Genomic DNA, 15,476 nt, shown 5'->3' with positions numbered 1-15,476 from the left:
GGGCCTAATAAAACTCATGGTCTTCCTTTTATTTCTGACACTATGTTATTTAACAAAAAATAATCCTTATGATGAAGCCTTTCGATCGGTATGATACAGCTACAGGGTAATCTTTTTTCTCGTGTAGCGGGTTCGATTCCCGGTTCAACCATGTAATCATTTAAAAATCTATGAATGCAGTTTAAATTGTTTTTTAAATTAAAATAATGTCTTCTTTCAGTAAAATGTTCCATCTACAATATTCAGGGTACTTTACCTCCATGTGGCATAGTCGTGGGACGCCCTGTATGTATACGTCCCAGTGCCCCGGGGTGATTGTTTCCCAAAAAGTTTTAAGCCATAATGTTTTGCTTGTCTGCATTTTCGTTAGTCATAATTTGTTTGGTTCAGAATCGCCTTACTTTTCAGGATTGTTATAAAACAAACCTAACCTAACCTATATATAAATAACCTTACGAAAATCCTGAAAGTTAACGGTTTCAGTTTTAGGACTAATGATATGATAAACAATACATTATGACTTAAAACTTTATGTCAAAATAAGGGACCCCGGGGAGTACACATTTCAATTTCTTCACAAACTGAAAAGCTAGTGGTAAAATATCAAATGATATTCCGTACACAAGTTCCGAAAAACTCATTGGTACGAGCCAGGATTTGAACCCGCTAGAGTCAGACCAAGCTAAGTTGTCAGCGCTTTTGATAACCTAGACTGCACGTGTTATTTTATATGTAAAACAAATGAAATGATGTCCTTTACTTAACACTTGCAACTCGGAAGCGAGTGGCAAGTGTTAACTCGTAACTCGTAAACCCGTATAAAACTACATTATTTTTGTATCTCCTTGGATTTCACGGGCCTATAAATCCCGGTCTTTTAATAGGCTTGCGTGGGGATATAAAACTATAAAGTCAAATCAGTTTCTTATTTCGAACTGTCAAAACGATTTGCTACTATTTAGAATTCATATGACTCCGGTTCGAGCGCCATCTTGATGGTCACGCCTCGTGATTAATTCCTTTGTTTATTGCTCATTAATATTGTTTAAAGTGTAATATCGATAGCTTATTATACAGTAAACTAATGTGGTAGTGTGCAGTGAATGGAGAATTAGTCTTGAAACGCGTTTAACCACCATTGTGGAGTCAACGGCTGGCAGTCCACGTGCTACTTGTAAAGTCTAGCTATCACTTTACAAGAGCTAATAAAATCACCGTACACTGTCTTGTACTAACCGTACAATTTTAGTAGTATTTAAAGCTCCCAATACCTTGATACTGGCAAAATAGTCCCAATGGACTGAAGCCATAATTTTAAAAAAGTGAAGTGAAGTTTAGAATTTATATGAAGCACTAGCATGTGACGTCACGATCAAATTACCTACCTACTCTTTGTACGGGTTTTAAAATACCTAGAAATTGTGTCAAAAATAAATGCTGTCGACGTTTCGCCATTAATCTTCTGGTGCTTTATTTCATGCGTGGTGTAGAATAATTTATTTTAAATACAGTCAAATACCCAATTATTTGCATTTTTACCTCATATATCGATTAAATTTAAATTTACTGTTAGGTGTTATATTGACGATGTTCAACCGTAAGACCAGTCGAGAAAAAACCTGTTTGGTGGTCAGACGCCGCACAGTGGAAACAAATCAGCAGTTTAATATAAAATTTATCAAAACATGAACGTGTTTGTGCGTTTCGTGCTCGTTTTGTGTGGGACATGTGTTTTTAGCTTAAACGAAGGTATGTTGTGTATTTTAATGTCATGTTTTTGTTACGAGTGAATTGTACTAAAATTTTACACAATACAAAACTGACTTAAACTAGCGAATACTTCGCAATTAGCTTAAATTCCCAAAATTTTTGATTTTACTGTCTAGAGTTCCATAGTCAACTACGTAACCTTAATGTGTAACTTTACTGAAAATTAGAAATTTAATTTTAATTTATTATATTGTGTTAGGTATATATATATATGCTGATAATTATTAATTATAATTTTTAGGTAAACTTACTTTATGTATGTATATATGATTTATTTATTATGGAATATACATTACATGAACGCATATAGATATACAAAACAACAAATATACAAGAAATACACGTATACTTACACATCCCTAAACTTAAACTACAAAAAAAAAATCACCCCTCGGCAAGGTGCCGTAGATGCTGCGTAGAATGCGATTTAAAATAGATCATCACTTATATTACCTATGTTTATTTATGTATATATTTCGGAGATAACACAGAAACAATCATACAAGAAACAGTAATTGAACACACATGCATAGATACAGATGCTTCCTTGGATATATACTTGGTCAAGCAGATCTTGTCAGTAGAAAAAGGCGGCAAATTTGAAAAATGTAGGCGCGAAGGGATATCGTCGCATAGAAAATTTGTATTTCGCGCCTTTTTCTACTGACAAGATTTGCTTGACCATCTATATCTCACCTAGAACACATAGTAGATATATTCAGATGCGCAAAGCGATAATTATTTGCTGTTGGTAACAAAACAAAAGACAGTGCGTTAAAAGTACATCGTTTTGTTTTGTTTGTTGGAGGGCGTTTTCAGAAATAAATATTGAAAACCTGATTCGACAGAATCGACAGCATTCTCCATCCCACCATTAAAAAAAGATGTCTCAAAATGTCCATTCCATTACGTCACGTTTTAGTATGAAAATGTGCGTGACGTAGTGGAATGTACAATTTTCATACAATTTTTTGGGACATTTTATTTTAGCATCAGAATTGAATATGCTAGTGATTCTGAGTTGAAAGAACCCAAAAACACCGGGAACTGTGAGAATCGGGTTTTCGATATTTATTTCTGAAAACGCCCAGGTACCCAGCGGGGAGTAACATATATAAGGTTTACTCGGGTAATTCCGAATGTCGAAAACTGTCGGATAATTCCGAAAGAGACTTTTATTATGATGGAATTAAGGGTGATTTTCATCTGAATTTCGGAATTATCCGACATTCGGTAATACCCGAATACACCTTATGTAACTATGTACATTAAGTTAGGTATCAGTGTTTGTCTAACCCCACCTGACCTTGGGTAGGTAGGTATATTTTATCCTCATTACAGTACAGATTCGACATGAGCAAGAAATCCAATAACAGGAAAGGTCAACAAACAATCTCAACTAGTATTTATAATTTATTATACCTACTAAACGAAATAAAATACTATTTTTAGGGTTACGTATAGAGATGCCACGAATATTCGGCAACTATTCGGCATTCGGCCACTTTGACTAATATTCGGTATTCGGCCGAATGTTGCCTACTATTCGGCCGAATACCGAATATTTGTTGCACCTACCTAAAACGAACAATTACACAAAAAAATAACCAAAAACTAGGTATATTTAATATTTAAAATGTATTCTTGGAAAGTAGCTAAATACCTACGAAGGCACGTTTATGAGCATTTGTTGATTACAAAATATTTTATTTTTAACATGGGTCTGATTTGATTTGACTGTTACATTCATTAATTCTGTTCAACATATAAAAATATAAATCTTAGCAAACGTGCTTTGTTGGCGAACAGTTTTCAGAATAATTGTGTCTCAAAAGGTTCGCATATCATGCCGAATATTCGGTATTCGGCCGAGAGAGGGGACGAATATTCGGTATTCGCCAAATTCACTATTCGGGGCATCTCTAGTTACGTACCCAAAGGGTAAAAACGGGATCCTATTACTAAGACTCCTCTGTCAGTCTGTCTGTCACCAGACTGTTCTCATGAACCGTGATAGCTAGACAGTTGAAATTTTGCCGCTATAATAACAAATACTACAAACAGAATAAAATTAAATATTTAAGTGGGGCTCCCATACAACAAACGTGATTTTTTTGCCGTTTTTTGCGTAATGGTACGGTACGGAACTCTTCGTGCGCGAGGCCGACTCGCACTTGACCGGTTTTCTGTTTCTATAGACCAGGTGATACTCCGAGACCAAAAGCTAGCCTTTGAGAAGCCTATAGCACTGAAGAGAGTTATCAGAGCCCCGGAGAGAGGCCTAAAGGAGTCAACGGGAAACGTGGATGTGTTGGTGTTTCCGGGAAATGGAGGTATGGAAAACCATTTCTATTTTCCTAATGCTCTGGGCTTTAACCGCGAAAATCGAAGTTCGCAAATTGCGGGCATTTTTCTCTGTCACTCTTATTACGCCTTCATTGGAGTAAAAGAGAAAGATCCCCGCAATTTGAGAATTTCGGTTTTTGCGGTAGCCCCTCTGGTTTCCTAGGATAGCGGTGCCGTCATATAGGGCCGTCTCCATACAAATACTACGACATCCATATTTAGCCGTATTATTTAGTATGGAGACGGCAATAAATTATTTTACACCATGCATGAAATAAAAAGCTTCAGATGATTAATAGAGACACGTAGACAGCAGTTGTTTTTAGACAAAATTTCTAATTTAAAACCCGTATAGAACTATAAAGAGTAGGTAATTTGATTGTGTTTCATATAAATTCCATAGTAGCAAAATCATTTTGAGAGTTCGAAAAAGGCACTGATTTGGCTAGTAGTCATATATCACCATTCCACCTTAAGCCCCCTCCAGACTATGCGCGTGAATCGCGGGCGAAGCCGCGAACGCGAGTGTGGAGTCGATTTCGCTGTCTGCGAAAATCGACTCCACACTTGCGTTCCCGGCTTCGCCCGCGATTCACGCGCATAGTCTGTAGGGGGCTTTACAACTATTGTAGGTACCAGGGGCGGCGCGTCAAACATATCCATAGGCAAGCCGGGGCTAATTTGGCTTACATATTTCCTTTACAACTCTGCTCAAACGTCCAAAAACAGGCAAGCCGGTGGGAATCGGCTTTTATGGACGCGCCGCCACTGGTACCTAGGTACCTACGCTCAGGGATTATATTCAAGAATCCTTCGCTTCGATCAGTATGTTACGCCGTAAATATGTCATTTTGGTCCCTTGTAAAACAATCTATTGTATGCTGACGTTCCAGAACCAGAACCCCTGCCGCTGAACCTGACCCCAGGTCTAGAGTACATCTACTACGATGCGGCGAACGGATCCATGAAGTTGCATCCCACCCCTGCCACCTGGAGCGAAGCTCGACTGAAGTGCTTTGATGAAGGTGGGCCATATTAACCTCCTGATTTTGAATTTTAAACCTTAAGGACCACTTGCACCATTCCACTAACTTGGGGTTAACCGGTTAAACCTGGAGTTACCATGGTTACCAGTACAATTTGACACTGGGTTAACGGTTTAACCACTTAACCCCGGGTTAGTGGGATGGTGGAATAAGTGGACATAAGCTAGTTAAAAGTTAAGAATAGATCGTGGATATTCCACAATTTATACACGAGGTGTTGAGAGGTTACCGAAAATACCAAAACACCACCGAGAAGAATTGCCTTTTAAGTGTTATGCTCAAATCAAATTGCCATTCGATTTTATCCAGGCGCTATACTTACTCTAATGCTAATACCAAAGAGAATAGATACTATAGAGGGGTCCTGTCATAGTAAATTTTGTAGTCACAGTAAATTTACTGCCATCTATCGACACACGAATAAAACTCAAAATGAAAACGTATAAAACTATAAAAAAAATGTATATATATCGTTAAATGTTTTTATTATTTTGATATCATTTTATTTTTAACCCATGTTCATTCACTGATGTCTATGTGTTAAAAATGTTAAATATGAAACGGTGTTGTCAACGCCATCTAGCCGAGCATAGGCCAAAGGTGTGTGCGCCATCTATCCGAGAATGACTTTTCTTGATTTCCGAGGCACGTTTTTACCTTAGACTTTATTCATCTTAATACGGAGTTACATATGTCTTTGCTAATACTAATTCCATGCAGACGAAGACGGGTAAAAGCTAGTACCTAATTACATATTTTGACTCAGGTGCGGAACTGGCGTCCCCAGAGAACGCAGCCTTATTGGCGACCATGAGCAGAGTACTCCTGACGAGCAGGCAGCCACTGCTGCACGTGTTCACCGGCATCAACGACTTGTATTCCAAAGGGTTCTTCACTTCTCTGAAAGGTAACATCATTCATTCATAAGAGCCAACAGGAGTGGTCATTCCTCCATACAAACGTAGTCCTCGTTTTCCTCCGTGGTTTTTGAAGCTAGAGCAATGATTTTTTCAACACAGATTAATATTGTCAATATCTGTGTCGGACCGTTTTGCTTTTTTTGATATTTTTGTTTTTTAAGGCGCTAGAGCCCTTCAAAAACGGCCAAAATGGCCTAATAGACTATGCCGCAATGAGAGGCGTGGTATTCAAAACTGATATCAATTAGCCAAAAAAGCAAAACGGTCCGACACAGATAATTTCATAATCATTTAGATTTCCAAATTTGGTTACGATTGGTTAAGTTTTGGGGGAGGAAAAAGAGGACTACGAAACCTCGATTTTTGTCATTTTTACGCAGGATTTTTCGCCTCAGCTGCAGTTGTCCCTATCGCACTAATTTTAGGGGCGGAGTCAAGTTTCTAAATACGTACACAGCCAGAAAAGTGATGGGCAATAGTCGACATTTAATGTCGATAATCTAGTGATGTAAGAAGTTATCGATAAACCGTCTTGTGTGAAAATATCTAGATCCTAAGATACAAGGGGTTTTGGGTTGAGAGTAGGGAACACATTTTTGTAGTTATGATATACAATCTATTATGAACTTTTTGATTCTAATATTTCAAATTAGAAATCAAAATCAAAAATATTTTATTGCATGGTTAAAATGGGTTAACAAAATTTTTAGGTACCTACAGGCACGCTTCGTAATTGTCGAGCAATTTAGGGTCCTAGCTGAATTGGTTGTTCCATACTTACTCGTGCTCTATGGAATGTCCAATTTAGCTAGAACCCTAAATGGCTCAACAATCACGGAGCGTGACAGTACTAATGATTCATGTTCTGTATATCCTGCCCTACAATGGCGTTAATATTTGGTTGTCATGTCTATACTTCGTTTTTAAGCATTATTGAAAAAAAAAATAGTAAATACTAATATTAACCACTAAGTACATAACTATTACAAAAAAGCTAAATAATTATACGATTGCATGCTTAAAAAAGACACGTCACCTTCACTCTAATGCTAAACAAACGAAGAATAAGAACTAACAGCGATAAGACCGCCTGTTGCTACCTTTATCTACATTGTAAATCGGTTTTAGGGTTCCGTACCCAAAGGGTAAAACACGGGACCCTATTACTAAGATTCCGCTGTCCGTCCGTCCGTCTGTCACCAGGCTGTATCTCACGAACCGTGATAGCTAGACAGTTGAAATTTTCACAGATGATTTATTTCTGTTGCCGCTATAACAACAAATACTAAAAACAGGATAAAATAAAAATTTTAGTGGGGCCTCCCATACAACAAACGTGATTTTTGACCGAAGTTAAGCGTGTGCGAGTCCGACTTGCACTTCGCCGGTTTTTTTTAAATTTGTTTTTATGTTTGTGGTGTAATAAAGAATATTTTAGAGTCAGACCAAGAAAAGTCTACAGCAATTTTGATAGCACACGCAGTGCAAGTGTTATTTATATGTCATAATTTCATAGAAGCGACGTTTGAAATAATACTTGCACTGCGTGTTCTATCAAAATCGCTATAGATTTTTCTTGGCCTAACTCTACTTTAAATTACAAAGTAAGGCCTAAATTATAAAATAAGGCCCATCAATGTTTTTTTTTTGTGTTTATTAAACTTGATATTTTGTCTATAGTATTAGCGGACATGGCCTCAAAATTTAAACGCGCTTAAGAATCGGGCCTTATTTCGTGCATTATATACAATACTACCCATTTTTGTGTAGTCATTATTTATACTATAGAAGCATTGTTTGAGTAGCCAATTATTTAAACAGTATTTTTTTAAAGGGCAACGGTGGCAATATTTTAAGGTCTGGATAATAAGATACAGATCTTAATAAGGATATCAATGTAAGTGAATGTTACCATGACTACCAAACAAACAAATGTGATAGAATTTGCCAGCTGGCATTGTAACATTCAGACAGTTACCTATGTACCTAATCTGAAATATGAATAAATTAGTAATATTTTAAACAGGAAAGTAAACCGAATTTTGGCCTTTTGCTGGACACAATCACAATAGTAATTTGTTTTACAAGAGGGCAAAGTTTATCGCCACCGGTTGATGCATTTGCAGCACCAATGGTAGAAAATGCAAGCTCATCATCAACTGCATAATCGACGTTTGATATGACTATTGAATCCGAGCTTTTTGATCATGAATCATGATAAAACAAAATTTTAGAAGGTCGCAGAATAGTGGATTTAAAATATTTATTTTCTGTGATCTCAAATATCAGGCACGATCATACAAATTGTACATTTGCTGATCTTGCCTTTGTCATTGAAAGACGTAAGGGTTTACACAGAGAATATATATTTAAGTGTAATATGTGCAAAAAAAAGGAAACGATACACTCTGAAGACCCAAAAAGAAAATGTTAGTAAATACTGCTCCTCCCCATGGTTACTTGGTTCCTTATTCAACCTACCTGAAATTAAACGAGTAGGTTAGTAAATTATATCATTTTACATTATAAAGTTAAATGTTTAGGTATCTCAATCACTTACTCATTGGTGGACATGGACGCAAAATTTTTGCCCATCTACTTATACTATCTTATAAAAAATGAAATTTTGAAAGTTAGCACGCTTAAAGTTCGTTTTTTTTGCATTAAGGTAACAGATTTTGACATCTCTTATTAAAAATTACCATTGAAAAATAAGTCATAGCAAATATGTTAGAATTATAAATCATATTAATCATATTAATGAGCAAGAGCACCCTAAACCGGCGAGCGTGTATGAGGAATGTTATGAATGTGAAGGAAGCGAAAGTGGTATGTCAGGATCGTAGCAAGTGGAAATCCGTGGTCTCTGCCTACCCCTCCGGGAAATAGGCGTGATTGTATGTATGTATGTATTAATCATATACTTTTTTATATTCTTTTGCTTTCATAAGTAATATAAACTAATTTTTGAAAGCGTTTTCCAATAATTATTAATAAAAAGACACGTCATGATTGTTTACCTTCTTTCTAATGCTAAAAAATAACGAACTATAATAACCGGGCCTTATTTGGTACAGAACCTTGATTTGATAGGTACATCGGATATTCTGGGCCCCTGAGTTTGTTACGTAAAGGACAAAATGGTGACATGTGGTTAGAGCTGATACTGTTAAACTAGTGGTTCTGTGCGCTAAGTATAAAAAATAAGCTTCAGCGAACTCATTAAGCCTAGAAAAAACCCTACACCCTACTGCCACTTAAGTCAGTCTTGAGTCTTTGAATCAATTTCCGTAGAAGTACTACTACTACTAAGGTACTAGGAGGTAATAAGGCCTATAGTAGGTATAATAAGGCCTACCTGAAAAATAATGTTCTTACAACAGTGTAACCGTGTTAGTTATTTGAGTAACATATATGTAAAGTGGTACAATTAAAAGCTAACAGCAAACCAGTACATAAATTATATCTTATGTACTTCTTATGAATTACACTCTTATAAAGGTTTCGGCTAATTACGCTTAATTACTTGAATAAAGGTAGATGAATTGCGTGCGGTCCAATAGGTAACCACAACTCACGGAGTCCAAAACAATAAGCTGATCAGCAAAGTCAAGTAAACAAAGCCAAGTCACAGTAGTAGAAAGATTATCGAGTTCCGTAAACGTAAGCCGGGTCAAAAAATTCAATCGCAACACAGTAAGTAATAAGTGAACGCCTCGTGGCTGTAACGCACGAAAAATAACATTGCAAATTGTCGGCAATGAGGCGCGCGCGGGTGCAAGCGTACGCATCTGTGTGCGTGCATTACACACACAAATACTTTCTCTCACGCCCCGTCAGAGCGACGGGTATATTCAGCTTGAAATCTCAAAATTGACTTTTAGCTCAGCTCCCGTTTCGTCATAATATCATCATTCACTTGCCCTTATCCCATTCATTAGGGTATTTGACTGTTAGGGGCATTTCATATGAAGCGGACAGGAAAAAAAAAGTGAGGTTCCCGAATTTGTTTATATTTGGTTTAGTTCTTCTTCTAGTAGGTATAAAACCGGACGCCAAATATTTTTTATATATGACGTTTATTATAAAAATTATGAGGTTTTCAAAAATTACCGTAATTGAAATTCCGATTTTTTGAAACTCGAATATCGAATAATTAAAATATATAACTTATTATTAAACCAAGCGTTTTGTATAGAATTTTTAATGATCTTTTCAGCGAAGAAATCAATTTTGAAAAATAAAAAATAAATAATGGTTAAAACCGGAAGTAAACTTTTCGAAACCATTTTTCGAAAACTTTGACCAGTTTTTTTTAATTTTTTTTCATCTTAAAATATAGCCCTAAGTATGTACAAAATACACTAGAAGTTGTAGAATGGGATCTCCATTGGTTAAGACAATAGGTCAATAAATGTACATACGTGTCGCCCTGAGTGCGACGTACCGTACTGGTATATAGCAGCTGTTAGGCGATATATGAAGTTAAGATGTCTGCCATCTTTTAGCAGTGAGAAGAACTAGTTACGTATGCAAGAAAGAGATGGCAGTATGACGCCACGCCATTTTGATTTTCCGTTATTGTTTTAGTTGTTACTGTGACCTTGCTGTGAATTGTGCACATTTTACGACACTTAACAATTTAATTATGGCTCCGTACGGATATCGATGTAATAATCCGTTTCGTTTAGTAAATCATCGAAAGACTAAAAATTTAAGAAAAGTTTCTATGTGCTTAGTGCAAAAGTGGGGCTGTCCACCAAATGTGTATGTGTGTGCATCTTGTAGGAAACGACTTTTAAATGAATCACCTCCAGTGCCTCCAGTAGCTAATGAAAACGTCAAACATCGAGTGAATTTTCGCAGAACAACCAAGATGAACCTTTTATCCCTGAAGACAAATTCAAACATAATTCCACTCAAACTGATACAAACATAGAAAGTGAAGAAATTTTACAGCAATTAAAGGAGAAATTTAATGATCCGTCGACGTCTATTTCCATGAAAACTATGATTTTGATAGTAGCACCAAAATCGTGGACAGAGAATAAACTAGCGGAAGAGTTTGGAACATCTAGGCGACAGGCAAGAAAAGCAAAACTACTTGTAGACAAGTTCGGTATATTTTCGTCTCCCAACCCGCGTGGTAGCAGCCGTAAACTGTCAGCTGAGATTGCACACACATACACATTTGGTGGACAGCCCCACTTTTGCACTAAGCACATAGAAACTTTTCTTAAATTTTTAGTCTTTCGATGATTTACTAAACGAAACGGATTATTACATCGATATCCGTACGGAGCCATAATTAAATTGTTAAGTGTCGTAAAATGTGCACAATTCACAGCAAGGTCACAGTAACAACTAAAACAATAACGGAAAATCAAAATGGCGTGGCGTCATACTGCCATCTCTTTCTTGCATACGTAACTAGTTCTTCTCACTGCTAAAAGATGACAGACGTCTTAACTTCATATATCGCCTAACAGCTGCTATATACCAGTACGGTACGTCGCACTCAGGGCGACACGTATGTACATTTATTGACTTATTGTCTTAACCAATGGAGATCCCATTCTACAACTTCTAGTGTATTTTGTACATACTTAGGGCTATATTTTGAGATGAAAAAAAATAAAAAAAAACTGGTCAAAGTTTTCGAAAAATGGTTTCGAAAAGTTTACTTCCGGTTTTAACCATTATTTTTTTTTTTCAAAATTGATTTCTTTGCTGAAAAGATCATTAAAAATTCTATACAAAACGCTTGGTTTAATAATAAGTTATATATTTTAATTATTCGATATTCGAGTTTCAAAAAATCGGAATTTCAATTACGGTAATTTTAGAAAAGCTCATAATTTTTAAAATAAACGTCATATATAAAAAATATTTGGCGTCCGGTTTTATACCTACTAGAAGAAGAACTAAACCAAATAGGTATAAACAAATTCGGGAACCTCACTTTTTTTTTCCTGTTCGCTTCATATGAAATGCCCCTGTATTTAAAATAAATTATTTTACACCATGCATGAAAAAAAGCACCAGAAGATTAATAGAGAAACGTAGACAGCACGCCAGCAGTTATTTTTAGACACAATTTCTATTTTTAAACCTGTATAAAACTATACAGAGTAGGCAATGGGGTTGGCAACTGTCAAAGGTTTGCCTAGATGGCGCCATCATAGCTTGCCCCTTTTTCTATGAGATTTGGCTTAAAGAGCTGGCATCCAGGGTATTAAAAAAACAAAAATTTGACACAATTCTAGGGATTGACGGGGCAAGCTATGATGGCGCCATCTGCTAAAAACTTCCACCGGCCAACCCCATTTGATTGTGACGTCACATGCTAGTATTTCATATAAATTCCATTGTAGCAACATCGTTTTGATTGGCTTTGACAGTTCGAAAAAATAAACTGATTTGACTAGTAATCAAATACCCTTTTGGGATCGGCGCAGCATGTCTTTTTCTTCCATAACTCTCTCTCGCCCGTCATCATTCACTACCATTCGTTTTATTATATTATCTCTCACACAGTCCATCCACCTTTTCTCGGTTTTCCTCTCGGTAATTACTTTATTTATATGGTATAAAATAAAGTATGGTAAATAAATTATGTTGTTCAGTCCAGAATTGACAGATACACGTTCAGTATAATGTTTGTCGTACATAGGCATCCCGTTGAAAAAGATGGCAGCGACATGGGCACCCCGGGAGCCAGACAACGTGAACCACTTCGGCAACTGTCTGATCATGCAGCGCAGCGGGCCGCTCCTGGACAGCAAGTGCGACGACATGTACCCTTACATCTGCTACAAGAGACAGCCGCCCAGCCAGGTGGAGTTCTGCGGGACTACGGATACAGGTACGTCAGGCCAGCGAGGGTGTACTTCGGCAACTGTCTGATCATGCAGCGCAGCGGGCCGCTCCTGGACAGCAAGTGCGACGACATGTACCCTTACATCTGCTACAAGAGACAGCAACCCAGCCAGCTGAGTCTCTGCGGGACTACGGATACAGGTACGTCAGCCCAGCGAGGGTGTACTTCGGCAACTGTCTGATCACGCAGCGCAGCGGGCCGCTCCTGGACAGCAAGTGCGACGACATATACCCTTACATCAGCTACAAGAGACAGCCGCCCAGCCAGCTGAGTCTCTGCGGGACTACGGATACAGGTACGTCAGGCCAGCGAGGGTGTACTTCGGCAACTGTCTGATCACGCAGCGCAGCGGGCCGCTCCTGGACAGCAAGTGCGACGACATGTACCCTTACATCTGCTACAAGAGACAGCCACCCAGCCAGCTGTCTCTGCGGGACTACGGATACAGATAAGATTCAGCTCAGGGGACCATTTCTCGAACGATATTAGTTTAATATTACTACCAACCCACACGATTTGACAGTAAAGTTGTTCGTGGACTAATAATCACTATCACGGTAGGTACTAAACCTTTTAAAACAAAGTCCCTCGCCGCGCCTGTCTGTTTGTGTGTTTGTATGTTCGCGATAAACTCCAAAACTATTGAACGGATTTTCATGCTGTATTCACCTATCAATACTGTTTCTTGAGGAAGTTTTAGGTGTATAATTTGTTAAACCGTCCGAAGCCGGGGCGGGTCGCTAGTATTAGTCTATTTTGAGAAATGGGCCCCAGGTGTGTTGGTTTGGCCATAGCCGCCCTGCAAAGTAGGAGAGCACGAAGCCCAAACTTTTAGTCTCCAAAACGTAATTCAAGACCAAAAAAAGTAAGAAAATGTTGCCACTTTTTACTAGCGCGTTAAATAGTAGGAGTAAAATTACTAATAAATTAATTATCTTAGCGTGATTATTTATCAAAAGGAATTTACTATTTTACAAACAAATTATTGCAGTGGCAACATTTTCTTACTTTTTTTGGTCTTGAAACTCTTGAATTACGTTTTGGAGTATAGTGTGTAGCGCGCGAAGCATTTAGATGCCACCGACCTTCAGCCGGACTCCAAGACATACCTGCGGCGCCATGTAAGCAGGAGGGCGCAATCTGACGACTGACCGGACTGCCCGACAAAGAAGGTCCTTTACGAGCTGATGTGATGCTGATGAAATAGTTATTTACGTTACAAGTGCGGAAAGTAGAAAATTCCTATTCGCACGTGTATCGTACGTTTTATAGTACATAATTATGGCTGTTTAAACTTTCGACATAGGCACGGAAAGCTTATTGTAGGCACGGAAAGTAGCACCATATATGTACCTACTGTAAAGTATTTTATGTCTATTTTGCAGAATACGTCTACGACAAACTCACTAAGACCTGTCACAAGATCCACTCCCAATTCGTATCGTGGCAAGTGGCGTACGCCACGTGCGCCACCGAGGGCGGGCACCTGGCGATCGTGAACAGCGAGTACGAGGCCAAGACCCTGGCCCGGCTGATCAAATCCGAGTGGATCTGGGCTCACATTGGGTTCAGTTACTGGAGGAAGGACTTGTGGGTGACTGTTCATGGTAGGTGTTCTGATTTTGATCATAAATTATTGCGTTTCATATTTAACCTTTTCGACGCCGTGTCAAACAAGCTGTCACGCCGACGCCGTCACCGAAGTGTCAAAACTGAAATTGAACTTTATGCATATACACGTAGGTCTATGTTGCTCTGTGGTCTGTGACCGATTAATCAGTCTTTGGCGTTGAGCCTGCGGTGCGGATATATCGGCCATTGGCGTCCAAAAGGTGAAATAATCATTATTTATGTAAAGTAGAACCCCCAGCTTAGGAAACAAATCTACTTAATTATTTTATTAAATATTTGTCTATAAGCGCGCTGCCGCCCGACCTTTTAGTGTGTAGGGCGCCCCCTTTTAAGTAGGAGCGCGCCAAGCGCGCTCTGACTGTCGAACTACGCCCGACCTTTTAGGGCGTAGGTAGGGCGCCGCGGGCGCTCTGTAAGCCGGAGCGTGCGAGGCATTGAATATGCCATATAGGCACTTAGTGATTTGTGACTCTTCAAAACTTTCAGGTGAAACGCTGGCTGAGGCTGGCTACGAAGCTTGGGCCCCCGGCGAGCCCAACGACTGGAATGAGGAGCGTTGCGGGAGCCTCGCCGCCGACGTTAACACTCTAGTAGACATCGACTGTCTGGACCACGCGCGGCCTTTTATTTGTGAAATATCCAACTCTATGTAATAGCAGGCGTTGCTCACTCCGCGATTACGTCGCTTTGCTATAGGTAGCTAAAAGTACATCCGTTCCACACCAATTTTGGTGGCTAGCCATAAGCCGCGCGTGGCGCTGTCGCCACCTAGCGGGCATATCTGTCCTGATCGTAACAGACGCGTTTTGTTAGAGAGTGAGTCTTCTGTACTTAGTACTATTATTTATTCTGTGGTAATAGGGAGTATCAATTACTGCAATG

The 15,476-nt window shown here is 38.5% G+C and overlaps 1 protein-coding gene across 1 annotated transcript; it reads left to right on the top strand.

The window, feature by feature from the left end:
- The first annotated feature begins 4,943 nt into the window (after positions 1 to 4,943).
- LOC134803541 (uncharacterized) lies at positions 4,944 to 15,262 on the top strand. Its single transcript, XM_063776341.1, has 7 exons — positions 4,944 to 4,953; positions 5,010 to 5,141; positions 5,929 to 6,069; positions 12,756 to 12,947; positions 12,997 to 13,257; positions 14,348 to 14,569; positions 15,081 to 15,262. The coding sequence occupies exons 1-7, from the start codon at positions 4,944 to 4,946 to the stop codon at positions 15,245 to 15,247; spliced, it is 1,125 nt and encodes a 374-aa protein (XP_063632411.1). The 3' UTR covers positions 15,248 to 15,262.
- Positions 15,263 to 15,476: the final 214 nt, after the last annotated feature.

This window comes from Cydia splendana, chromosome 26, assembly GCF_910591565.1.
Source record: "Cydia splendana chromosome 26, ilCydSple1.2, whole genome shotgun sequence".
Classification (NCBI taxonomy): Eukaryota; Metazoa; Arthropoda; class Insecta; order Lepidoptera; family Tortricidae; genus Cydia; species Cydia splendana.
Note: the sequence above shows the minus strand (reverse complement) of the source record. Positions and strands in the feature narration are given on the sequence as shown.